Source organism: Geotrypetes seraphini, chromosome 18 (genome assembly GCF_902459505.1).
Source record: "Geotrypetes seraphini chromosome 18, aGeoSer1.1, whole genome shotgun sequence".
Classification (NCBI taxonomy): domain Eukaryota; kingdom Metazoa; phylum Chordata; class Amphibia; order Gymnophiona; family Dermophiidae; genus Geotrypetes; species Geotrypetes seraphini.
The window spans coordinates 46,997,472-47,021,852 of NC_047101.1; the positions used below are offsets into that span (position 1 = coordinate 46,997,472).

At 51.0% G+C, this 24,381-nt stretch overlaps 1 protein-coding gene across 1 annotated transcript in view; it reads left to right on the plus strand.

The window, feature by feature from the left end:
* The first annotated feature begins 610 nt into the window (after nt 1–610).
* MAML1 (mastermind like transcriptional coactivator 1) overlaps nt 611–24,381 on the plus strand; it is a 149,458-nt gene continuing 125,687 nt past the window's right edge. Inside the window, exon 1 of the mRNA XM_033927230.1 lies at nt 611–1,570. Coding sequence (XP_033783121.1) covers nt 1,229–1,570 — 342 coding nt within the window. The 5' untranslated portion in view covers nt 611–1,228. The remainder of the gene's footprint in view (nt 1,571–24,381) is intronic.

Here is a 24,381-nt window from a genome sequence, read left to right on the forward strand (position 1 = left end):
TGTAAAGAGTAATTGGGATATAAATGAAAAACAGGGAAGGCTTATTTTTAGTACGTGACTGTAAGTAATACTTTTGGTCACAAATGGGGCTTTTCATTTATAGAGTTTGTATATCTTACACTATTTGCTTTTTAAAAAAAAAATATTTCTTGTAGTAGTAACCGTACAGTTCTTAGTATGTTCAAAACTAAGAAGAGCGATTGTTGTTGGTACATCAAGCTATGATTAGGATCTTCTGTTACAGTAACAATTCAAGCAAAGGTCTACCAGCTACACATCCTTGATTATGCTTCTAAAATGATGATCTTAGTGCCCTGTGCGTAAATTTGTCTAAGGGCTATTTCAGTATGAGAGGTATTTTCTGACGGGCCCCTCTATTTCACAATAACACGCCTTTGTTCAAAAGCTTGTTTTGTTTACCGCGTCTCGGATGCACCCAACTCTTCAACTTACTTGTGTGGGCGTTCGCATGTCAATCAGGTGGCTTTTGGCTCCGCCTTCTTGGAATTTTGTCCTGATTTGCCGCCTCCTAGTAACTCTGCCCAAGCATTGAAAAGAGCAAAATAATTGGTCCTTTTCAATGCCATTTACAAATTCAGCGTCAACATCCCGGAACGCTCGGCTCTTCCGTACCCTGCTGCTTACAGGATTCGGTAGTTGAGCTGTCTGTCAGGGGAACGGTCAGCGTGCGCCTTACGTCACGCAGATCCCCTCCCCCCTGCCTGTCTGAACTCAAAGCCCAAAAAACAATTTCAAGATGGCGGAAGTGCGAGTAACAATGGCGAGTTAGTGGCCAGCGCGAGTGCGGCTCCAATAGGGTGCTTAGAGTCGAAGTGGGAGTAACAGAGGGTAGTCCCCCACTCTCCAAACGTCTCTTCCCCGGGAAGCGCTGTCGTATCCCGTCTGGGGACGGGACTCCTCCCTGAGGAAACGGCGAACGAGAAAGGCCTGAAGCAAAGCTAGGCTTGCGGTAAGCGGGGGTCAGGCAGGGACGGAGCGCGCCTGGAGCTGGGTTTCCTGCTCTTGCCGGACCCCGGAGTCCCCTCCACGCAGGCCTCGTGAGGGGGAGGCAGGTGGGATGAGAGCGCTGTGAGGATTTCCGAGCTTGAGAGACTCGAGGCCTATGCTGGCCTTCCCGCGGCGCTTTTAACGTGGCCTAGCGCTTCCTTTCTCCCCCGAGGACCGGGCTTGAGAGCAGCGGCCTCAGGCTGGTCCATGCCGAACGCTCATGGCGGATTTCGTGGTCCCGCGGCATAGCGCCGTGATGCAGCGTCTCCGCCGCAGGATCGAACTCTGCCGAAGGCATCACGATTCCTGCGAGTCCCGCTACGAGGCTGGCTCCTCGGAACGCCTGGAGTTGGATAGGCAGCACACCTTCGGGCTGCACCAGCGTTGCCTGCAGTCCAAGGCGAAACGGGCCGGCAAGCACCGGCAGCAGGCCTCGACCCCCGCCGCCCCCGCCGCCGACCAGGGCGGGCTCCGCGGGAGTCTTGCTCCGGGAGCCAACGGCTTGGAAGTGGTAACGGACAACGGCAGCGGAGACCAGAATCGCAACAGCAACCTCATTGCGGTAAGAAACTTTGCACATAGTTACCGGGGGTGGGGGGGGGGGGTGAGTTACCTTAGAGACACGTCTGAGTGCAGTGCATCCCCCCACGAGAGATGCAAGCTCCTAATTGGAGATCTTGGCTGTCTGCCGAGTTTCTTAAGTAGGGTCACCCTCCTGTAACCTGTTGCTGCCAGATAAATTTGTGGTTTTGGACACTATACCTTTTTGAATTGATATAGAGACCTGTTTAGTTAGTGTGCTGATACCTGAAAATAGTTTGCTTACCTCTTAATCGGTTAAACTCAACCGTTCGGATCAGGTTGGAAGTTATAAACGGTGCATCGGCTAGATCTGTTTACTATATCAACCTAGACATGAGAAAAAGACCAATCTAGCTTATTTCTGAAATAGGCAACCATAGCTAGCTAATATGTTGTGGGTTTGGGTTTTTTTTTCTGTTACTAGTTAGAGGCTAATCTAGGTCAAGTGGTATATTTTGATATTTCAGTGACTTGAGCAGCTAGGCTTTCAGTATCTTGTGATGTGATTAGGTCAGGGAGTACTGTTTGGATAGAAGTACAGTAGTTTACTACATGTTTTATTGTTAATTATTGGGGTGGGGTAAAGTAGATGGTGTAGTTGTACACCTTTGCCCTTTTGGTGTGACCAAACAATCTCTAAACTACACTATTGCTAGATAGTTGGTAAATACCTAATTTCTCTTTATAGCCCTGGTATTAATCAAAGTGATTTTCTCACTGGACTGTCTTATTTTAAAGATTTCTTGATAGATTTTATAATAAACACTAAACTAGGAGGAGATGGCTGGAGAAGGCAAGTGGTGATCCACATAAGTTGTTTAAGACTTGGTATTTTTGTATTGGGGGGGGGGGAACCTGCCTTTGCCCAAGGTAGAAATCAGACAACATTGCACCAAAGGCTGTGTGAGCAATGTGGTCACACAAATTGCAAATATAAAGGAGCGCAAACATTTCTTCCAGCCTTCCTCTCATTGACAGTGGCAAAAACGAATAAGGTAAGGGGAATCAGTAGGTGAGTCGCACAGTAAAGAGCTATTGCTTGGTTATAGTTCTGTAGATATTATAAGCTTCTACTATTGGTATTTGTCTCATTTCCAAGCATGTTTAGTGGGTATTTTCCTGTACCACAACAACCAAGAGTTCTGAATGTACGTGTGTACCTGATGTAAGGAAGGAGGATTAAGTGACTTGCTCAAAATCATGAGGAACAGTAGTGTGGATTTGAACCCTAGTTCTTAGCAGCTGCTCTGTTAGGCATACTCCTCCAGTTGCTTAGCCTGTAAGGTTATTTTAACCCTATGATCGTAAAGGGCTGCTGAGAAGTAACAGGTGATAGAAATATGAGGCATGTACTTTATTTGTCAAGAGTATTGGGAGAATTTGGTTGAGGGAATGGGTTTGGAGACAGGAAGAATGGTGTTATTTTTAATTTCTTTTTAGTTTCTTATATATCACCTATAAGCCCAAATACTATCAAAGTGGTGTACATTCAGGTACCATAGGTATTTTTCTTATCCCGAGGGCTCAAAATCTGAGTTTGTAACTGAGGCAGTGGAAGGTTAAGTGATTTGTTCAAGAACATGAGGAGCTGCTTTGGGATTTGAACTAGGGTTCCCTGGTTCTCTGCCCAGTGCTCTAACAGACACAACTTGTAAATTTACATGGTTTGGGGGGTATACACTTCTTGGGGAGAGGGTTATCAGGACTAAACTATTCTCACATTTGCTGAAGTGGTGGCAGCTTTGGGTGTAGCAGCTTTGGGTGGTGGCAGCTTTCAAATAAGTTTCTCTTAGCCCGAGTCTTAAAATGTCTAGGGGGTTTATTCTTTCACTTTGATCTCTGTAGCAGAATGTCGTCATCAAAATGCAACAAGCATGCTATTATCTTGAAATTTCAGTTAAATATACTGTAGTTTTCTATTGACTGTTTAAAGTTGCATGACTTATTGCAGTGATATAAATAAAATAGGTAATCATTTTTGGACTAACTTAACCTCTCCTCACAAAGCTACATTATTAACATGTCAATGTAAAACTCTTGAAAGCTAGTCATATGTATTTGATTTTATCTTCATCATGTTCAAAACAGCTTTTTACTCACCAAAGGGAATGCCAGCTTTCAAAAGCTAGTCAAGAATAGAACATTTAAACTTGATCTTCAAAAGTTACACAGAAAATACCGTAGTAACAACTATAACAGGATAAATACTTTTGTATCATGTTTTCAACTGATGCACAATTTGGGGGGGGGGGGTTTCCTTGATACGATATCTGCACTTATCTCAGGACAAGCAGGCATGATATTCTCACATGTGGGTGACGTCATCTACGGAGCCCCAGCACGGACAGCTTTTCAAGCAAACTTGATTGAAGTTTCAAGTTTGCTACACTGCACCACGCATGTGCATGCCTTCTTGCCCACTAGAGGGCGCATCCCCACCTCGTGGTCCTCAGTTCAGTCTTTTCCGCGGTGCCAGAAGCCCTGTGGAATTTGTGCTCTTCTCGTTTAGCCTTCTGACACCGCGGCTGAGTGTTTCCCTCTCGGTCGCTGTGCTTACTTTGTTTTTTTAATTATTTGTGTATCGGTTTTCGTCAAAAAAAAAACAAAAAACTTTTATTTTTCTTCCGTTTGGCTCCCGGGAGCCGCGGCCGCGGGACCTCGTTCGTTCCCGGCCGGGATTCGTATCCATGTCCCGTCCCTTGATGGGTTTTAAAAAGTGCACCCGGTGCGATCGTCTCCTTTCGATCACCGATCCTCACCGGTGGTGCTTACTTTGTCTGGGTCCTGAGCACCTGACTGACTCCTGTACTCGGTGCTCTACTTTTCAAACCAGGGCCCTCCGTCGCCGTCGCGCTCATATGGCGGAGCTCTTTGCGGTGGACGCCGTGGCGGGGAAGGCCTCGACGTCGGCTTCGGCCCTGGCCTTGACCTCGGCCTCGTCTCCCTCGACCTCGCCCCGACAGCCTGCTTCGTCGAAGCCGGTCTCCTCGACCCCGAAGTCGACGAAGGGTAAGTCCTCACTTCCTTCTTCTCTTCCAGCCTCGAAGAAGCCATCCTCAGGCTCATCGACGGGGGCGGGTGGGTCGTCCTCGGCCCCGCCCCGAGCGTCGAAGTCGGGTGCCCCGCGGGAATACTCGAGACCGAGGTCGCCCTCGAGGGAGCACCCGCCGGCCCCGGATCTACCTGCCATGATGGCCTTTCAGGACTTACTCCGTACGCTCATTACCTCGGAGCTGTCCGGTGCCCTCGCGCACCTCCAGCCGCCTTTGGCGGCCCCGGCGTCGGCCCTGGCCTTGCCCTCGACCTCGGCTGACCAGCCTGAGCGGAGTGTGCGGCCTCGGGACAAGGTGCGGAGGGTTCGGAGGATCTCTTCCTCTTCGTCGAGGTCCTCCCGGGGCTCCTCGGGTCGGCCTCGGGCGAAGCGTCGGTCGAGGAAGCCCAAACGTCAACGGGTCTCTCCTCGACGACGCGGTCGCTCCTCGACGACCGGGGCCGAGACCCTTCGGGTCTCCGAGCTTCGCCTCGATAATCCGAGGCTTCTCCGTTCCTCCGAGGTTGAGTACTCGAGGGACTCTTCGCCTAGACGGAGGGGGCGTGCCTCGGTCCCCCATACCCCGGGGACTTCCCGTAGGGGTTCCTCGGGGCATGGCCGGTCCCCGACCCCGTCGAGGTCGCTTGGTGCGGCCTCTTGGGGTTCGGGTTCGGGCACGGGGAAGGAACCTCGTTATTCTCGTGAGGCTTCCCCTTCCTTCTTGGCGACGAGGGCCTCTCGTTCTCCCTCGCCGCCTTCGAAGCCCTCCTCCTTTTCACAATTTGTGCTTGATATGGGGAGGGCTTTGGACCTTGATCTGGCGTCAGGGTCGCAATACACGAAGGAATTTTTGGAGGAGCAGGATTTGCCCTCCTCCCAGAGAGACTCCCCGGCTGCCTCTTAACAAAGTTCTACACCAGACCTTCCTGAGGAACTTGGACTCCCCTCTTACAGTCACAGCAGTTCCATCTAAGATGGAGTCTAAGTACCGCACAGTCCCTTGTAAGGGCTTCGATAAGGCGCAGTTGTCTCACCAGTCGTTGCTGGTGGAGTCGGCGTTGAAGAAGTCCCAGCCTTCTAGGGTCTCTGCTGCGGTTCCCCCCGGGCGGGAGGGGCGGACCCTGGACAAGTTTGGTCGTCGCCTCTATTCCAACTCCTTGATGGCCGCCAGGGTCCTTAATTACACATTCACCTTCTCCTCTTATTTAAGGCTGATGGTGAAGGCGTTGCCCAGGTATTATGGAGTCATGCCCTATTCCCATAAGGAGGATTTTGGAGCCTTTATGGCCAATTTATCTCAGCTGCGTCTCTACCTCTTTCACGCAGTTTACGATGCCTTTGAGTTGGCCTCTCGCGTATCCGCCTTTGCGGTGGCGATGCGCCGTCTCGCATGGCTTCGTACTTTGGATATGGACCCGAGCTTGCAAGAACGTCTGGCCAATCTCCCCTGTGTTGGCTCCGAGTTGTTCGATGAGTCCTTGGAGGCGGTGACCAAACGCTTGTCTGAACATGAGCGCTCTATTGCCTCATTGGTCCGTCCTAAACCCCGGGCTCCGCCGCAGAAGCCGTTTAGACCTCCTCCGCGGCAGTACCCGCAGAAGTCGACACCGGCCTTCTCGAGGCCTCCGCCCCGGCGTCCCCCGCAGCAGGGCAGAGCGTCCCAACCAAAGCCTCAGGCGCAAGGAGCGTCTAAACCCGCTCCGTCTTTTTGACGTGATGCGCGGTTGGGGGCGGGCCCCCTCTGCACTGTCGAAGGACCCCCTTCCTATCGGGGGCCGATTGCAGGCCTTTCTTCCAGCCTGGGCCGAGATCACATCGGACGCTTGGGTGCTCCGGATCATCTTCGAAGGTTACTCGCTAAACTTCTTAGCCAGTCCGCCGGAACATCCGCCGGGGGCTTCTCTTGGCTGTCGAGACCAGCTTCCTCTTCTCTTGTCGGAAGCCAAGTCCTTGTTGAGCCTTCGGGCGGTGGAGCCTGTTCCCCCGAACCAAAGGGGACGGGGGTTTTACTCCCGGTACTTTTTGGTCCCGAAGAAGACAGGGGACTTACGCCCAATTAGAGAATGACACGGTGGCGGTTTACCCGCGGCCACCGCATTTTAGCCGCGGGTCACCCGCCGAAAACGGGGAAGAAAACTAGCAGTCGCTGCGGCGACGGGGACAAGGCCATTCACCGCCCGCGGGGCGGTGAATGGTCTTGTCCCCGCAGTGAGGCATGAAGGATCGCGCGGTCCCCGCAGCTCACACCCGCCTGCCCAATCGATTCTAGTGTTTAGCCAGCTCTCTCCCTTCTCCTCACCTTAGTTTGTAGATTTTCTTTTTCGGCGACCCGCACGCTATCAGAGAGCCGCGCACGCGCGGCTGCTCAGTGTTCAATCTTCTGCTCTGACGCAACCGGAAACAGGAAGTTGCAGCAGAGCAGAAGATTGAACACTGAGCAGCCGCGCGTGCGGGTCGCCGAAAAAGAAAACCTATAAACTAAGGTGAGGAGAAGGGAGAGAGCTGGCTAAACACTAGAATCGATTGGGCAGGCAGGTAGTGGCTGCGGGGACCGTGCGATCGCTAGTGTTCCCTGCTCAAATTGGAAGGAGGGAGTGAAAGGGGAAAGGATTCTGGGCCAAGGGGATGAAAACGGAAGAAAAATCCACAGCAGGAAAGAAAGGGAAGGACAGGCAGGTGAGCCAGATGCTAGAAGCAGGGGGGGGGGAAGAAAGAGGGAAAAAAGCTAGATGGGGTTGAAAAGAAGAGACACACTGGTATGGAAGAGGAAGATAGGGGAAATCTGGACACAGGAAGGTAACAGAAAGAGGGGAAATTATGTGCATGGGGCATAGGGACAGAGACATAAAGGGGACATGCCATGGGGATGGTATATGGACACAGGGGGGGGGGGCAATGGCAGATACATAGGGGAGATATTAGAAATGGGGAAAATAGGAGCACAGAAGCGAAATGGTTTGTGGGGATGGGACAGGGACCGAGCTCGCAGGCTCCAGTGGCTTGCACAAATTACATTGTAACGTGCCATGAAAATAAGAGGGAGGAAGGTAGATAGATAGGCCACGCGAGAGGAGCTGAAGGGTGGTAGAAAGGAACAGATGGTAAAGGAGGGAGGGAAGGGTGGTGGTGGAAAGGAATAGGACAGACATTGAAGGAGGGTGGAGAGGAACAGACCCCGAAGGGAAATGTGGAAGACAGAGTGGGAAGAAGACAGATGCCAGACTATGCGGGAGCGGAGGGAAGAAGATGGGTGCTAGACCAATTGGGGGGGGGGGGGGTTAAGGGAGAGGCACAGTAACAGCAAATGGAAGACGCAGAGAGAAGACACACAGTGGATGGAAGGAATTCAATGAGAAGATGTGGAAAGCAGAAACCAGACAACAAAGGTAGAAAAAAAAATTCTATTTATTTTTTGCTTTAGTTGTGTTGATAAAAATTTATAAACAAAGCCCTGCCAGCTGAACATCTCTTTCTCTAGTTCAGCAGCAGGAACTTTGATTTATAAGAAAGGAATAAGCTAAATATTACAGTACTAAGGCTTATATGGATGCAGCGGGGACGGTGACGGGGCGGTGAATGGGATGGCAGTGGCGGTGACAGGGCGGTGAAAGGGATGGCGGTGACGGTGACGGGGCGGTGAAGGGAACGGTGGTGACGGGGCGGTGCAGAGGATGGTGGGCCGGTGACGGGGCGGTGACGGGGACAGATTTTTTCCCCGTGTCATTCTCTACGCCCAATTCTGGACCTCCGAGGGCTCAACAAGTTTCTTGTCCGGGAGAAGTTCCGTATGTTGTCCCTCCCAGTCCTGTACCCTCTGTTAGACTCGGGGGACTGGATGTGCTCCCTGGACCTAAAGGAAGCATATACTCATGTTCCGGTGCATCCCGCCTTCCGCAAGTTCTTACGGTTCCAGGTGGGGGAGTTGCACCTCCAGTATCGCGTCCTTCCCTTCGGGCTGGCCTCGTCTCCTCGGGTCTTCACGAAGTGTATGGTGGTGGTTGCGGCTGCCCTGAGATCTCAGGGGCTGCAGGTCTTCCCCTACCTGGACGATTGGCTGATCAAGGCTTCATCCCGGGAGGGGGTTATCTCAGCGACCCGACAGACTATCATTTTTCTTCAACGTCTGGGGTTCGAGGTAAATTTTCCCAAATCGCAGCTGTGCCCGGCTCAATCCCTTCAGTTTATCGGGGCCGTGCTGGACACGGTTCGCCTTCGGGCGTTCCTTCCCTCGTCGAGACTGGAGGCTCTGCTTCGCCTGGCCCGTCAGATTTTGCTGCAGCGCTCCGTATCTGCACACAGGCTGATGATTCTACTCGGCCACATGGCTTCGACAGTTCATGTCACGCCGTTTGCCCGATTGCATCTGAGACTCCCTCAGTGGACCTTGGCCTCCCAGTGGCGTCAGGATCGAGACCCGCTCTCCCTTCCTGTAATGGTCACTCATTCCTTGAGACGATCGCTCCGTTGGTGGACCAACTCTTCCAATCTTTCCGGGGGTTTGCTCTTTATCCCAGGACAAGCAGGCATGATATTCTCACATGTGGGTGACGTCATCTACGGAGCCCCGATGCGGAAGCATTTTCAAGCAAACTTGATTGAAGATTTAAGTTTGCTCTGCTGCTCCACGCATGCGTGCCTTCCTGCTCCACTAGGGGGTGCATCCCCTCGTGGTTTCCAGTTCAAAATTTTCCGCTGAGCCTAGAAGTCGTGTTTTTCAGGCTCTGCCCCAACTGCCTTCTAGCACCGCGATTTTTTCTTGTTTTTTCACGATTAAGTCGCTGTGCGCGAATTTTTTACCTTTTAACTTGATTCCTGCTTCGTTTTTGACGACCCGGAGGCTTCCGGGTCCCCGTGGCCGCGTGGCTAATCGAGCCGCGGCTACTTTCGATTTAATGTCCCGGCCTTTGACCGGCTTTAAAAAGTGCACCCGGTGTGAGCGGCTTCTTTCCCTCACAGATCCGCATCGCCGGTGCATTCTCTGCCTGGGGGCGGCTCATCCAACCGACTCCTGCCCCCAGTGCGCTACTTTCCAAACCGGGCCCTCCGTCGAAGAAAAGCCCGCATGGCTGACCTCTTCACCCCGGACCAACCCTCCACCTCGGCCTCGAGGTCGGCCCCGGCCTCGGCCCCGGCCTTGACCTCGGCCCCGGATACCTCGGCACCACCTCGAGACTCGACCCCGAAGTCCTCGGGACAACAGAAAGCCTCGGCCCCGGGTAAGTCCCCTCTTCCCTCTTCAGGTTCCGTAACATCGAAGAAGCCAGCCTCGGGGACAACGTCGACGCATGGCGGAAGCCCCATGCTTACAGCCCCGGCTAAGCCCTCCAAGCCTTCGGGCCGTGCCTCCACCACACGGGAATACTCTGATACGAGGTCGCCCCCAGTGGAGTGCACCGAGGCAGTGGACATGCCTTCGATGCTGTCCGTGCCCGTCTTCCAGGACCTACTCCGAGCGATGATCACGTCGGAGCTGTCCGCGGCAATGGCCCAGTTTCAATCGGCCTCGACCTCGACCCTGAATGTGCCAGACCAGCCGGAGCCTCGCATCGAACAACCTAGAGGAAAGGTGCGCAATCCTCGCCGCATCCCATCCTCCTCTGACTCCTCGCCGAGGTGCCCGAGATGTTCTCCCTCCGCAGACCGCCAAGGGGCGAAACGTCGGGCTAAAACGACAGAAACCTCGAACCTCCGTACCTCCAAGAAGGCCAGAGGTTCACCAACCCTACGAGGCCGTTCTCCCACACCTCGTACGGGACCACTAAGGGTGGCTGAGTTATCACTCTCCAACCCGCGCATCCTCCGAACTCCCCCTCGGATCGGGACCCCGACCCGAGGTCGCAGATACTCTCCGAGGGAGTCCGGATCGAGGTCACCGACTCGACATCGATCGGTACCCCGAACCCCGGCATCGTCTCCGAGGGGCTCCTCGAGACGCCGAGGATCGACAACCCCGGAACACTCTCACAGCGCTTCCCCGGCCTCGGAGCAGGGATCAGAGCAGGAACCTCGATACTCGAGGGAAGCCTCCCCATCCTTCTCCACCGGTACTCCAACAGGCCTTCTTCAGGAACCTGGAGACCCCCTACATGGTCACAGCCGTACCCTCCAAAATGGAGGCCAAGTACCGCACAGTACCTTACCCCGGATTCGAGCAACCACAGCTCTCCCACCAATCGCTGCTAGTAGAATCCTCCTTGAAAAAGGCTCACCCATCTCGGGTCTCAGCAGCGGTCCCCCCAGGCCGAAAAGGCCGAACCCTGGACAAGTTCGGCAGGAGACTATATCAAAACGCAATGATGGCCTCTAGGGTGCAAAGCTACACTTTCACCTTCACATCCTACCTCAAACACCTCATTGGACTATTGAGAGCCTTTGAGACTGACCTACCGGCCTCCCGGCAAGGAACGTTTGGCCTGCTTTTAGAGTCCCTCTCCAACCTGCGCCTTCATCTATTCCACGCGGCCTACGATGGCTTCGAACTCTCCTCCAGAGAGGTAGCCTTTGCTATCGCCATGCGCCGACTAGATTGGCTGCGCCTGGTCGACATGGACCCCAACTTACAGGACCGGTTGGCTAACCTCCCCTGCGTGGGAAAAGAACTGTTCGATGACACTATCGAGGCGGCTACAAAACGCCTCTCCGAACATGAACGCTCGTTTGCCTCCCTTGTCCGACAAAAGCCCAAACCGCCCTCGTCCAGACCGTATAGGGCCCCCCCCCGCGCCGCTACCCACAAAAGTCCACCCCTGTCTTCTCGCGGCCCCCACCCAGGCATCCGCAAACCCACCACCGGGCCATGCCCAAGTCCCAACCGCCTGCGACCACCAAACCATCCCCGTCCTTTTGACGGGACACGCGGAAGGGGGCGGGCCCCCTCCGCCATAGTCCCAGGCCTCCTTCCCATCGGGGGTCGGCTCAAAGCCTTTTACCCTCGCTGGGAACAAGTCACTTCGGATGCATGGGTCCTTGGCGTGATCTCATCAGGGTACTCTCTCAACTTTCGGGCCATTCCTCCGGACAACCCCCCAAGGAATTGCCCTCCCAACCGGACTCAGCTACCCCTACTCCTCTCCGAAGCTCGAGACCTGCTTCGCCTGAGAGCAGTGGAGAAGGTTCCCCCCGACCAACGGGGGAAGGGCTTCTACTCTCGTTACTTCCTGGTACCGAAAAAAACGGGAGATCTACGCCCAATACTAGACTTGAGACGCCTCAACAAATTCCTGGTACGGGAAAAATTTCGGATGCTCTCACTACCGACACTTTACCCCCTGATCGACGAGGGCGACTGGCTCTGCTCCCTCGATCTCAAGGAGGCGTACACACATGTCCCAGTGCACCCTGCTCACCGCAAGTTCTTGCGTTTTCAGGTAGGGGACTGGCACCTACAATACCGAGTCCTCCCCTTCGGCCTAGCATCATCACCTCGGGTCTTCACCAAGTGCCTCGTGGTGGTAGCAGCAACCTTACGTTCCCAGGGCCTCCAGGTATTCCCCTACCTGGACGACTGGCTAATCAAAGCCCCGTCCAGGGAAGGGGTTATCTCAGCGACCCAACAGACTATTACCTACCTACAAAGTCTGGGGTTCGAAATAAACTTCCCAAAATCCCAACTACGCCCCTCGCAGTCCCTACAGTTCATCGGGGCCACGCGGGACACGGTTCGCCTCCGTTCCTTCCTCCCCCCTCCGCGCCTAGAGGCGTTAGTAAGGCTGAGTCGAAGGATCTCCCTGCTGACCTCGGTATCAGCTCGACAGATGATGACTCTCCTGGGCCACATGGCCTCCACCGTCCATGTCACACCCTTCGCCCGCCTCCATCTGAGAATCCCTCAATGGACCCTGGCGTCTCAATGGCGTCAAGACCGGGACCCGATCGACCGTCCCGTGACAGTGACTCCTTCATTGCAACGATCGCTCCGCTGGTGGGCCGACTCTTCAAATCTTTCCAAAGGTTTGCTCTTCCTCACCCCACCCCACAGCAAGGTACTCACCACGGACTCGTCGGAGTACGCTTGGGGAGCCCATCTGGACGGCCTACGTACCCAAGGAATGTGGTCAGCACAAGACCGTCGCTGCCACATCAACGTACTAGAGCTTCGGGCCATCTATCTCGCAGCTGTAGCCTTCCAACATCTGCTCCACGACCGAGTGGTTCTCATCCGAACCGACAACCAGGTAGCGATGTACTACGTAAACAAACAGGGGGGGACAGGGTCTTGGTCCCTTTGTCAGGAAGCCCTGCGCCTCTGGAAATGGGCAATCTCCAATAACACCTTCCTTCGAGCGGTGTACATACAAGGAGAACAAAACTGTCTGGCGGACAGACTCAGCCGCCTCCTCCAGCCACACGAGTGGTCACTACACTCTCAAACCCTACGAGGGGTGTTCGAACGGTGGGGGACGCCTCAAATAGACCTGTTCGCATCCCCTCACAACCACAAGCTGCCTCTCTTCTGCTCCCGGATATACTCCCCGGACCGGCTTGAGGCCGACGCCTTCCTCCTCGACTGGGAGGGAAGGTTCCTGTACGTGTTCCCGCCGTTTCCTCTGATACTGCGGACGCTTAAGAACATAAGAACATAAGAAGTTGCCTCCACCGGGATCAGACCAGAGGTCCATCGCACCCAGCGGTCCGCACCCGCGGCGGCCCATCAGGTCCATGACCTGTCAAGTGTTCTCTGCCCTAAAAAAACCTATCCTTACTTCTATCTGTATCCCTCAATCCCCTTTTCCTTCAAGAATTTATCCAAACCTTCTTTGAATCCCTGTAGTGTCTTCTGCCCCACCACTACCTCCGGGAGTGCGTTCCATGTGTCCACCACTCTCTGGGTGAAGAAGAACTTCCTGGCATTGGTTCTAAACCTATCCCCTTTCAGTTTCTCCGAGTGCCCCCTTGTACTTGTTGTTCCCCACAGTCTGAAGAATCTGTCCCTGTCTACCTTATCTATGCCTTTCAGGATCTTGAAAGTTTGTATCATGTCTCCTCTAAGTCTCCTCTTCTCCAGGGAGAACAGCCCCAGCTGTTCTAGCCTGTCGGCATATGAAAGGCTTTCCATACCTCTTACCATTTTCGTCGCTCTTCTCTGGACCCCCTCAAGCAATGCTATGTCCTTCTTGAGGTACGGCGACCAATACTGGACACAGTACTCCAAATGCGGGCGCACCATTGCACGGTACAGTGGCATGATGACTTCCTTTGTCCTGGTCGTGATACCCTTCTTGATGATACCCAGCATTTTGTTTGCTTTCTTGGAGGCTGTCGCGCATTGTGCTGATGCTTTCATTGTTGTATCCACCAGCACACCCAGGTCTCTTTCAAGGGTACTCACATCTAGCAATGTTCCCCCCATTGTATAGCTGAACATCGGGTTCTTTTTCCCAACATGCATGACCTTGCATTTCTCTATATTAAAACGCATCTGCCACTTTTTGGCCCACTCTTCCAGCTTCGTTAGGTCCCTTTGCAGGTTTTCACAGTCTTCCGTGGTTCTAACCCTGCTGCAGAGTTTGGTGTCATCTGCAAATTTGATAACCTCACATTTCGTCCCTGTCTCCAGATCGTCTATAAATATATTGAACAGGAGCGGTCCCAACACCGACCCCTGCGGAACTCCGCTCGTGACCCGTTGCCAGTCTGAGTATTGGCCCTTCACTCCAACCCTCTGTTTTCTGCCCGCCAACCAGTGTTTAATCCATCGGTATACATCCCCCTCCACTCCGTGGTTCCTCAGCTTCCTAAGCAGCCGTTCGTGGGGTACCTTGTCGAAAGCTTTTTGGAAGTCGAGGTAAATTATGTCTATGGGTTCCCCTTTGTCTATCTGGCTGTTTATTCCCTCAAAGAAATGTAGTAAGTTTGTGAGGCAAGACCTTCCCTTGCAGAAGCCATGTTGGCTCTCCCTCAGCTGCCCATTTTTTTCCATGTGCTCGCAGATGCTGTCCTTAATAAGTGCTTCCATCATCTTACCCGGAACCGAAGTCAAGCTCACCGGCCTGTAGTTTCCCGGGTCTCCTCTTGATCCTTTCTTAAAGATGGGCGTGACATTTGCTATTTTCCAGTCCTCCGGGATCTCCCCAGTTTTCAATGATAGATTACATATTTGCTGGAGTGTTTCCGCTATTTCCTTTCTCAGTTCTTTTAGTACCCTTGGGTGGATTCCATCCGGGCCCGGTGATTTGTCGCTTTTTAATCTATCTATCTGTCGTAGGACGTCCTCATGGCTTACTTCTATTTGCTCCAGCTTTTCATCTAGATCCCCACTTATAATCTCCTCAGGTTCTGGTACATTGGATGTGTCCTCGCTCGTGAAGACCGACGAAAAAAACTTGTTTAACCTGTCTGCTACCTCTTTTTCCTCTCTTACCACTCCCTTTCTGGTTCCATCATCCAATGGTCCCACTTCCTCCCTTGCCGGTTGCCTCCCCTTCACGTACCTAAAGAACGGTTTGAAGTTTCTTGCCTCCCCAGCCAGCTTCTCTTCGTATTCTCTTTTTGCTTCCCTGACCACTCGGTGGCACTCTTTCCACCTGAAAACAGTACAAGCCACTCTGATCCTGATCGCCCCTTGCTGGCCACACCAGCCGTGGTTTTCCCTTCTACTTCAACTCAGTGTCAGAGATCCACTGCCTCTGCCTCTGTTTCCCTCTCTACTATCACAGGGTCAGGGTTCACTGTTACATCCCAATCTTCAATCTCTTCAGCTGAATGCTTGGTTTCTCTCCCCCTGACTGCTCTCCCCGTGTCTCAATCAGTCAAGGAGATATTGGAGGCCTCCAGAAAAACCTCGACGAGAACCTGCTACTCCCAAAAGTGGACCAGATTCTCAACCTGGTGCTCCTCCCTCAGCCAGGACCCGGTGTCGGTCCCCGTCCCTCTGGTCCTTGACTATTTACTTCAATTATCTCAGTCCGGCCTAAAGACCAACTCCATTCGAGTACACCTCAGTGCAATTGCGGCTTTTCATCAGCCCCTGGAAGGGAAAGCCCTCTCGCTCCATCCCTTAGTCTCTCGCTTCATGAAGGGCCTGCTGAACGTCCACCCCCCTCTCAAACCTCCCCCGGTGGTTTGGGACCTTAACGTGGTTCTGGCTCAACTAATGAAACCTCCATTCGAGCCCCTAGACAAATGCCATCCAAAATTCCTCACTTGGAAGGTAATTTTCCTACTCGCGCTCACGTCCGCCCGGCGGGTTAGTGAGCTACAAGCTCTGGTAGCGGACCCACCCTTCACGGTATTCCACCACGACAAGGTGGTACTCCGCACCCATCCAAAGTTCTTACCTAAAGTAGTGTCTGATTTCCATCTCAATCAGTCCATTGTCTTACCTGTGTTTTTCCCCAAGCCCCAATCTCACCCCGGAGAAGTGGCGCTCCACACTCTCGACTGCAAGAGAGCGTTGGCCTTTTACCTCCAACGCACTCAGTCACACCGGAAAGTCCCACAACTGTTTCTGTCCTTCGACCCAAACCGGTTAGGTCACCCAGTTTCCAAACGCACCTTGTCCAACTGGTTGGCCGATTGCATCTCCTTTTGCTACGCTCAGGCTGGTCTCGCGCTGCATGGTCGAGTAACGGGACACAAAGTCCGAGCGATGGCAGCCTCCGTAGCGTTCCTCAGGTCCACACCTATTGAGGAAATCTGCAAGGCTGCCACGTGGTCTTCGGTTCATACCTTCACCTCCCACTACTGTCTGGACTCCCTGTCCAGAAGCGATGGCCGGTTCGGCCAATCGGTATTGCGAAATCTATTTGCTTAAATTGCCAACTTCCCTCCATCCCTCTTCAGTAAGCTTGGAGGTCACCCACAGGTGTTATCCAGGGACAGCAGGCATATATTCTCACAACCCGCCCACCTCCCCGAGGTTGGCTTCTTGGCTAGTTAAGTGAACTGGAGACCACGAGGGGATGCACCCCCTAGTGGAGCAGGAAGGCACGCATGCGTGGAGCAGCAGAGCAAACTTAAATCTTCAATCAAGTTTGCTTGAAAATGCTTCCGCATCGGGGCTCCGTAGATGATGTCACCCACATGTGAGAATATATGCCTGCTGTTCCTGGATAACACCTGTTACGGTAAGTAACATAGTAACATAGAACATAGTAACATAGTAGATGACGGCAGATAAAGACCCGAATGGTCCATCCAGTCTGCCCAACCTGATTCAATTTAAATTTTTTTTTTTTTTTTTTTTTTTTTTCTTCTTAGCTATTTCTGGGCGAGAATCCAAAGCTTTACCCGGTACTGTGCTTGAGTTCCAACTGCCAAAATCTCTGTTAAGACTTACTCCAGCCCATCTACACCCTCCCAGCCATTGAAGCCCTCCCCAGCCCATCCTCCACCAAACGGCCATATACAGACACAGACCGTGCAAGTCTGCCCAGTAACTGGCCTAGTTCAATATTTAATATTATTTTCTGATTCTAAATCTTCTGTGTTCATCCCACGCTTCTTTGAACTCAGTCACAGTTTTACTCTCCACCACCTCTCTCGGGAGCGCATTCCAGGCATCCACCACCCTCTCCGTAAAGTAGAATTTCCTAACATTGCCCCTGAATCTACCACCCCTCAACCTCAAATTATGTCCTCTGGTTTTACCATTTTCCTTTCTCTGGAAAAGATTTTGTTCTACGTTAATACCCTTTAAGTATTTGAACGTCTGAATCATATCTCCCCTGTCTCTCCTTTCCTCTAGGGTATACATATTCAGGTCTTCCAGTCTCTCCTCATACGTCTTCTGGCGCAAGCCTCCTATCATTTTCGTCGCCCTCCTCTGGACCGCCTCAAGTCTTCTTATGTCTTTCGCCAGATACGGTCTCCAAAACTGAACACAATACTCCAAGTGGGGCCTCACCAATGACCTGTACAGGGGCATCAACACCTTCTTCCTTCTACTGACTACGCCTCTCTTTATACAGCCCAGAATCCTTCTGGCAGCAGCCACTGCCTTATCACACTGTTTTTTCGCCTTTAGATCTTCGGACACTATCACCCCAAGGTCCCTCTCTCCGTCCGTGCATATCAGCTTCTCTCCTCCCAGCATATACGGTTCCTTCCTATTATTAATCCCCAAATGCATTACTCTGCATTTCTTTGCATTGAATTTTAGTTGCCAGGCATTAGACCATTCCTCTAACTTTTGCAGATCCTTTTTCATATTATCCACTCCCTCTTCGGTGTCTACTCTGTTACAAATCTTGGTATCATCTGCAAAAAGGCACACTTTTCCTTCTAGCCCTTCAGCAATGTCACTTACATACATATTGAACAGGATTGGCCCCAGCACCGAACCCTGAGGGACTCCACTAGTCACCTTTCCTTCCTTCGAGCGACTTCCATTAACCACCACCCTCTGGCGTCTGTCCGATAGCCAGTTTCTGACCCAGTTCACCACTTTGGGTCCTAACTTCAGCCCTTCAAGTTTGTTCAACAGCCTCCTATGAGGAACTGTATCAAAGGCTTTGCTGAAATCCAAGTAAATTACATCTAGCATATGTCCTTGATCCAGCTCTCTGGTCACCCAATCAAAAAATTCAATCAGGTTCGTTTGGCACGATTTACCTTTTGTAAAGCCATGTTGCCTCGGATCCTGTAACCCATTAGATTCAAGGAAATACACTATCCTTTCTTTCAGCAACACTTCCATTATTTTTCCAACAACTGAAGTGAGGCTCACCGGCCTGTAGTTTCCTGCTTCATCCCTGTGACCACTTTTATGAATAGGGACCACATCCGCTCTCCTCCAATCCCCAGGAATCACTCCCGTCTCCAGAGATTTGTTGAACAAGTCTTTAATAGGACTCGCCAGAACCTCTCTGAGTTCCCTTAGTATCCTGGGATGGATCCCGTCTGGTCCCATCGCTTTGTCCACCTTCAGTTTTTCAAGTTGCTCATAAACACCCTCCTCCGTGAACGGCGCAGAATCTACTCCAACTGTGCTTTCTCGTCCCTCCTCATCGCAAGGTCCTGACCACGGACTCTTCGGAGTACGCATGGGGGGCTCACCTCGACGGTCTGCGGACTCAAGCGCTATGGTCGGCGGAGGACCGTCTTTGTCACGTCAATGTGTTGGAGCTTCGTGCCATTTTTCTGGCAGCTCGAGCGTTCGGTCATCTGCTGCGCAATCAGGTGGTCCTGGTACAGACGGACAACCAAGTGGCAATGTATTATATAAACAAGCAAGGGGGGACGGGCTCTTGGTCCCTGTGCCGGGAAGCTTTGCGCCTTTGGGAATGGGCGACCTCCCAGAACATCTTCCTGCGGGCGGTTTACATTCAGGGAGAGAAGAATTGTCTGGCCGACAAACTCAGTCGTCTTCTCCAGCCACACGAGTGGTCGCTAAACTCCCGAGTTCTGCGCGAGGTCTTCGACCGCTGGGGGACTCCTCAGGTGGATCTGTTTGCCTCCCCGGAGACTCGCAAACTGCCCCTCTATTGTTCACGGATTTACTCCCAGGACCGTCTCGAGGCAGATGCCTTCCTTCTCGACTGGGGAGGGAGGTTCCTTTATGCGTTTCCTCCTTTTCCTCTGATCTTGAGGACGTTGGTTCACCTCAAGTCATCCAGAGCCACTATGATTCTCATCGTGCCTCGTTGGCCTCGTCAGCACTGGTTCTCCCTGCTCCTTCAACTCAGTGCCAGGGAGCCTCTACTTCTGCCTGTGTTTCCCTCTCTGCTGTCTCAGAGTCGGGGTTCGCTGTTGCATCCCAATCTTCAGTCATTACATCTGACGGCTTGATTCCTTTCCCCCTGACTTCGGAGGTCAGGGAGGTGTTGGAAGCCTCGCGCAAGGCCTCGACTCGGCTTTGTTATTCCCAGAAGTGGACCAGATTTTCATCCTGGTGTACCTCGCACCATCTGGATCCGAGTTTGGTTCCGGTGTCCTCGGTTCTGAAATATTTGTTGCATTTGTCCAAGTCTGGGCTGAAGACGACGTCCATCCGAGTGCATCTCAGTGCTATTGCTTCTTTCCATCGGCATCTAGAGGGACGTTCTCTCTCTCTTCATCCTCTGGTGGTTCGTTTCATGAGGGGTTTAGTTAATGTTAATCCTCCTCTGAAACCTCCTCCTGTGGTTTGGGATCTTAATGTGGTCTTGGCTCAGCTGATGAAACCTCCTTTTGAGCCGATTGATAAGTCTCTTCTTAAGTTTCTCACTTGGAAGGTGGTCTTTTTACTTGCGCTCACGTCGGCTCATCGGATTAGTGAGCTACAGGCTTTGGTTGCGGACCCGCCCTTTACTGTGTTCCATCATGACAAGGTGGTTCTTCGCACCCATCCTAAATTTCTGCCTAAGGTTGTGTCTGATTTCCACCTCAATCAGTCTATTGTTCTTCCGGTGTTCTTCCCGAAGCCCCACTCTCATCCTGGAGAGGCGGCGCTTCACACGCTTGACTGTAAGAGGGCGTTGGCTTTTTATCTCCAACGTACCAAGTCTCATTGGAAGGTTCCTCAATTGTTTTTGTCCTTTGATCCTAATCGTTTGGGACATCCTGTTTCCAAGCGCACCTTGTCCAACTGGTTGGCTGCTTGTATTTCTTTTTGCTATGCTCAGGCTGGTCTCACGCTCCATGGTCGAGTCACGGGGCATAAAGTCAGGGCTATGGCAGCTTCTGTTGCTTTTCTCCGGTCTACTCCTGTGGAGGACATATGTAAAGCTGCCACTTGGTCTTCGGTTCATACGTTCACCTCCCACTACTGTCTGGACACTTTGTCCAGAAGCGACGGCCGGTTTGGCCAGTCGGTGTTACGTAACTTGTTTTCCTAAATTGCCATCCTCCCACCTGCCCTTTTTTGGTTGGCTTGGAGGTCACCCACATGTGAGAATATCATGCCTGCTTGTCCTGGGATAAAGCACAGTTACTTACCGTAACAGGTGTTATCCAGGGACAGCAGGCATATATTCTCACAACCCGCCCTCCTCCCCGGGGATTGCTTCTTTGCTGGTTATGGAACTGAGGACCACGAGGTGGGGATGCGCCCTCTAGTGGGCAAGAAGGTATGCACATGCGTGGTGCAGTGTAGCAAACTTGAAACTTCAATCAAGTTTGCTTGAAAAGCTGTCCGCGCTGGGGATCCGTAGATGACGTCACCCACATGTGAGAATATATGCCTGCTGTCCCTGGATAACACCTGTTACGGTAAGTAACTGTGCTTTCTGTTAACCTGATTTCCTACAGAGAAACTGGCTATATAAAATTATCATGCATGTCTGTTCCTAGCTTATCTAGTGTCATTGAAATATATTTCATAAATGGCACAATGATTGCCCCTTTTACTCCCCCTTACACATTCATATGCTCCATATTTCCTTACATATAGAATCTTTGGGGTGCCCCCCTCCTCCCGAAGTAAGTTTAGTTGATGTTACAAGCAAAAAAAACAATGCCCAAACTTTATAACAGGAAAGCTGGCTTTGTAAATTCATTATCTCCCCCTCTTATCAAGCTGCACGAGCTAAATGCTGAGCTGCCCCTTCTATTCCTATGTGCAGCTTTATAAAATTTATTTATTTTTAGAGTTTATATACCACTTATAGCCTGAGTGGTTTGCATTCAGGTACTCAAGCATTTTATCTGTCCTGGTGGGCTCACACTCGATCCCCCATTGCCCCAAGTGCATTAGATAAAGTGACTTGCTTAGGGTCACAAGGGGCAGCTTGGGATTTGAACCCATAACCTCAGGGTGCTAAGACGAGCTCTAACCACTGCGCCACACACTCCCCTAAAAAGAGGGGATATATTAGGTGTCTATTAGTAGCCCCTTTCTTCATACAACACTTTTAAATCATTTATACAATTGTTGTCCAAGTCAAGTGACCCAGTTCTAAAATTCGCCCGTGCTCAAAATTTGAATAAAAATTTGTGTGGACATTTACTAGGGTCTCAAACTAAATCATGCACAACTTTTCAGTTGAAGTTCTATTGGTTCGAGACTTACATGCAGCTGAACGGAGATCACCTTCAGAGTGTCAAGCTCCACATATCACAAAACAGCCATGTTGTCCAGGCGCTACAACCCAACAAAACCTGTCAGGGGATTTAAATCTTTTGGATTTGTACAACCCTTAGTACTAAGTCCCTGTGCAAAGTTTGGAACCAAACATGAGCTTGCCTCCCTTTTGGGTCCTTCCATGTCAAGTGGTCCATGGTCTAAGGATCTCTACCTCACCATCACAGATTTTGATGAAACTTTGTATGCTGTATCTTACCTGACCCAACCGAGCTCTGGTAAAGTTTAAGATCCTAAAATAAACAGAGGCGACTGTCCACCAATGATGTTTGAGGATGCCAAATGTTCAATGCAAAAAAGTCTTTATTGGATAAAGTGAAAACTCAACATGAGCCTGCCTCAGGAGTCTAAAGACATACAAATAAACAGTAACCCTCCTTTTACAAAGCCGCATTAGGTTTTTTTTATCGCCGGCCGCAGCAGTATTAAGCTCTGATGCTGTTGTGGCTGGTGATTTAAAAAAAACAACTAACGCAGCTTCGTAAAAGGGGGGAAAAGCTAGGAATACTTGTGAAGATATATCTCTTTGATGCCATACCACGACTGTGTACAGTATCCCTGCAAAATTTTCACAGCTTTGAGTCAAAATATTTCCTTGGTTATATAAGAAAAATAAATGAAATTTTGCAGTCTTATACAACTTTTTATGATCTATTCAATGGAACTAAATCAGATTTTCATTTTTTTTGAAACTAGCCTCAAAGTGGGCTGAAAAAAGTGGATGTGCTAAAAAATTTAAGTTTAGCCTTCTGTGGCTTTCTATAATTTAATGAAGATAGTCCCATAAAATTTTGTCTATTATTTTGTGACATGATTTTGTTCTCAAATATATGATTTCAATTTATAAGCTAATTTCATTACTTTACAATTTGACTTTAAATTTTGTGATTTAAAAAATAAAAATGAGGTATTTTCCACCAGTAATCTAGAAACATTTTTAAACAGCTCTATTAGAAGCAGCATGTTTCAAACCCCCTGAAAAAGCTAGTTTTGTTTTTCAATGAGAACAAACAGTGCCTGAAAATAAGGGTCAAGGATCATAGACGTTTCTGTGGTAACCAGAGAGTCAGAGTTGGTGAAAATGTGCCAACTCTAACTCCTAATAGAGTTAAGTTGTATGTCATACAAATATTATAATTGGACTGTACATCGGTTAAAATTTTGAATCACGATTAATCGCATAAAGCGCCTCCTGTTCAGTGCTATATATAAACATATATAAATTCTTAAAATTGACATATTTTAATTAAGCTAAAAATGAAATCATTTGTCTTATCTTTGTTGTCTTGTAATTTTCTTTCTAATCTTTTCATTTCATGATTCTTGGTTTTGTCTCAGAACAGTTCTGTGTGACACTAGCAACTTACTGGAGAGATGGAGGGGCAGCGGTACCAGCAACTCACTGGGGGGATTGGGGCAATGGCATCAGCATCAGCACTAGCAGTTCTCTGGGGGGGGGGGAGAAAGACCAACAGAGCTGGTGTTAGACCTGCTGAGGCCCAGGGCATAAATTAAGAAGGGGGACCCCAAATTTCTCTCCTGTCCCCCCCCTCCAATTTTCCCACTCATCAAAGCCCTTCCATATCGTGCTCTCCTTCCCCACCATCCATGGGTCCACCATATTTCTCTTCCCAATTGCCCTCCCATCCAGCATCTCTCCCTTCTGCCTCCTTCTTCCCTCCCTCCCCATTATACCCAAATCTGTTTTCTTCAGAAATGCCTTCCCATCAAGTACAGGTAATCCCCGGGTTAAGAACGTCCGACTTATATCAGAATTGTACTTACCACCGAGGTCCTGCCTATTCCTTCCTGTGCCAGTGCACCCCCTCTTCCTCCCTTCCTGTCCAAACGTGACCCTCCTCCCTTCCGTGTCCCAGCATGCCCCTCTCATCCTTCCCTCCATTCTGCATCAAGAATCGTGTCTCCTTCCTGCGGGTGTTTATCTACTCTGGCCAGCTCCCTCCTCCCAGCCACATTTCTCTTCGCAAAACCATGAGAAGCGGCTCCTGCACTCAGCATGCAGCTGATCCAGAAGCCTCCCCTCTGACATCAGAGGGAAGGCTTTCAGGTTAGCCGCAAGCCACATGTAGGAACCGCAGCTGCGGCTTTATGAAGTGACTGGGTGGAGGGATCCGGCCGGAGGAGGTAAACCCCTGCAGGAGGGAGGAAGCCACAAATTTGGGATGCAGATTAGAGGGAGGGAAGAACTAAAAGGGTCACATTGGGACACGGGAGGAGAGCATGAACTTGGGACATAGATCAGTGTTCTCCCTAGCGACTTTCAGCCGGGTGCTCCGCCCAGCTAATTTAAGTGAGCGCCCAGCTGTGAATTTCAGACAGAGAGTCTGGAACGGCACTTGTTAAATACTGAAACCACAACTACCCTTCAAAATCTAGTTGACGGGACAATACTTGCTACAGCAGTTCTCATTACAAGAGCTCACAAATCTTTCCGCTTTATCGGGCTACTTTTTGGCTGGGTACAGACCGCCTATTGCTGAGGGTTTTTTTTCATTGGTTCAGCTGCAGCACAACAGACCAATCACAAATGACCTTAGAACTCTGAGGTCGTTTGTGATTGGTCTGTTGTGCCCTAGTTGAGCCAATGAAAATTCCGGTGCCGCAGCAGGGGCTTCAACTTTGAGAAAGAGCCGTGCCGCCATCGGTACGGGAAGAGCGCCAACACTACTGAGCCCACCATGGCCAAAGAGGAAAGCAAAAAACCTTTGGACAGACCTGCGCCGATTGGAAGCACTTAATT